The 2,822-nt window shown below is 38.9% G+C and overlaps 1 protein-coding gene across 1 annotated transcript in view; it reads right to left on the bottom strand.

Annotated features, from left to right (window-relative positions):
* The window catches only part of LOC107752503 (endoplasmic reticulum aminopeptidase 1-like), a 17,439-nt gene that overhangs the window by 11,304 nt on the left and 3,313 nt on the right, over positions 1 to 2,822 (bottom strand). Inside the window, exons 2-6 of the mRNA XM_016568496.1 lie at positions 1,069 to 1,584; positions 838 to 976; positions 559 to 693; positions 305 to 425; positions 64 to 218 (exon numbers count right to left, since the gene is read on the bottom strand). Coding sequence (XP_016423982.1) covers positions 64 to 218; positions 305 to 425; positions 559 to 693; positions 838 to 976; positions 1,069 to 1,559 — 1,041 coding nt within the window. The 5' untranslated portion in view covers positions 1,560 to 1,584. The remainder of the gene's footprint in view (positions 1 to 63; positions 219 to 304; positions 426 to 558; positions 694 to 837; positions 977 to 1,068; positions 1,585 to 2,822) is intronic.

Below are 2,822 nucleotides of genomic sequence, written 5' to 3'. Positions count from 1 at the left end.
ACACACACACACACACACACACACACACACACAAAAAACAGTTAATTGATGGCATAAGTTCACCTGATGGGCCAGTTCATGAGCGATGATCATCGTGATTCCCAGCTTGTCAGAAGCAGAAGACTTGTGGGGGTCAAAAAGAAGGCCTGATTCCCGGTAGGTGGTCAGACCCCAATTCTCCATCGCTCCAGACTGGAAGTCTGGGATAGCAGCAAGATCTACAAAGCAGATTATATAAATGGTGAACTCAGAAATCTGTCCTTTGCATTTTAAGTAGTAGACGAAATGCCTACGTGGAACTAACCCTGTTTGGGTAGAGGGTACGGAATGTCAAAGTAGTCATCATAAAAGTCGAGCAGCTTCACTGCAGCGTCCAGAGCAAACTCTGCCTGGTCGATCTTCTCTGGCACAGCATACACTGAAATCTGAATTCACATAAAAAAATTCAACGAGGAGTGTCAAAAAAGTAATAAATGATGGAGGTGGGATCTTACAGTACTTAAAGGCTTTGTTATTAACTCTGTGGTTTTAATGATATGAGACGGATCATCTTCTAACCTGGACTCCATGCAGACTCGTCTTGCTGATAGACAGAAAGTCAGAGACAATGAAGGCCACCAGGTATGTGCTCATCTTTACACTCACATCAAACTGGTCCTCAAACAGGCCGTCTGGCAGCTCTAATGTTCTCAGCTGGAGTAAAAAAAAAAAAAAAGTAGGATTAACAGAAGAAACAGTCTTCACACAGCAGATTACTCAAATTATAGATTTATTCAGGTTTTAGTCAGAAAACAGCAGGAATGATCAATAGAGGTTCTATGGATATTGTAACGGCACCTTAGGCATGTTTGAGAGGGCAATATGCTTTGCTTCTCTGCGAATCCATATGGAAAAGTTTGCTTTGAAGTCAGGTTCATCAAAACAGGGAAAGGCTGCCCGGGCACTAGTCGGCTCAAACTGTGTGGAAGCCACAACCCTGTGAATGTGAAGGGATTATTATTTATAAAACAAAATAATAATAAAAAGAGATACTGGCTAAAAATCTTGAGTTTTTACTTAGTTTCTCACCTGACGTCTCCTTTGCTGCTGCGGTACGTGCTTTTGTAAAATCCATGAAAGCTTTCAGAGAGGTTGGCGGCAAACTCCAGTTCAACTGAATATACATGGCCCCTCTTCAGCAGTGCATTATCAGATATAAGCGCAACCTGCTGGAAGTACGGGTACTCTAGCACCTTCAGGGCCTGTAGCTGACCTTTGTCTGAATCTAGCAACCTTGCATTGGAGATATGAAGATCCTTGCTGTGCAGTATGATAGTCCTGGTGTTCTCATGGACCTCAATTTGGATCTGCACCCATCCAGTAAAGTCTAAACTTGTAAGGTTGGGGTGGATAAGGAGATGGTAATGAAGGGGAGATACTGTGTCTGGAAGTCTCATTAAGTTCCATGGGAATGGTTCTCCATTGACTGATGTGGGGAATGAAGTGTGCTCTTGAGTGACTGCAGCCCAAAGGTGAACAGGCAGAACTATGAGATTCACAAGCAGAACAAAGCGAGTCATGGCTGCCCAGTACTACTTGGGAACACTGTAAAAGGGAAAAACGTATTAGCTCTGATAATACAATACAAGCTCAGCAAAAGATTGATTATTTTCAACGAGTTCTGTTTTCGCATTTGTTTATCCTCTTAAGACCCGAGAAAAGATTTTTAGGAAAAACATCATTTTTTTTCATGTCTTTACATTGTTTAGAGCAGTGTTTCCCAACAGGGGTGCCGTGTAAAAAATCATTTTTTAATATTTTTAAATTGCTAAAATGTTCAAAAAAGCATCTATTATATAATATCCATTTCTGATGTCGCCAATAATTAGAGATGCACCGAAATTTCGGCTGCCGAAAATTAGTTCACCGCTCAGGTTTCACTTTCACGTGGTGTGACGCTCTGTGTATTATCCCGCTCTATGCGTGTGTGCTCCGCTCAGCTCCACTCGTATACCGTTCATGCGAATCAGAACAGCAAAGTCCACTCAAAAATTGAGCCGACAGCAAACATCGATGTAGTACAGTATTGTTTCTGTCTGCAATAGCCCTACTGTGTTGTAACATGGTGTGGTATATGGGCAACTCTGGTAACGCTGCCCTCTCATTCATTGATCTGCTAACCGTTATGCCCACGTGTTCTGATAATAATAGCTTTCTAGGACTAAACATTATTTGGATAATTGGTAAAAAAAAAAAAAGTTAAATATCTTAACCCTACTGTTAGACCTACCTGAAAAACTAAAAAACAATTTATTTAATTCGAAGGCCTGTCGTTAATTTTTATTTGTGCTATTATTATTCATTTCTTTATTTGTTCTTATTTTATAACTGACTGCTTACTTGTCATTTTTTATTCAATTCAAAGTTTGAAATCAAGCTATCTCGTGCTACTGCACCAAAATTACCCCACTGTAAAATAAAAAAAAACACTGAGTGAGCAAAAATTTGTGAGATAGCTAGTTATAATGGTAATTAAATAATGTTTACATATGTATAAAAGCCTACATTAAAATCTGTCATATAAATTGGTCTCTTCATTAGAAATTAGCCTACTGATTGCCACCATTGATGGACAAAATTTTTTAATAATATTAAAAATATCTGTATGACATTATATTCTGCAGTTCTTCCCTGTTGTACCGAATATCTATACTTTTCAAATTATCATATCGAAGTTAGAAATTCAAATATTGTGACAAAATTAATTTTGTAGGGTGCCACAAGTTTGTTAAAATTTCCAAAGGGTGCCGCGACTAAAAAAAAGGTTGGGAAACACTGCTTTA

This window comes from Sinocyclocheilus rhinocerous, unplaced genomic scaffold (genome assembly GCF_001515625.1).
Source record: "Sinocyclocheilus rhinocerous isolate Xijiao unplaced genomic scaffold, SAMN03320098_v1.1 scaffold1853, whole genome shotgun sequence".
Taxonomy (NCBI): Eukaryota; Metazoa; Chordata; class Actinopteri; order Cypriniformes; family Cyprinidae; genus Sinocyclocheilus; species Sinocyclocheilus rhinocerous.
This window is presented reverse-complemented; position numbering and strand designations above follow the sequence as displayed.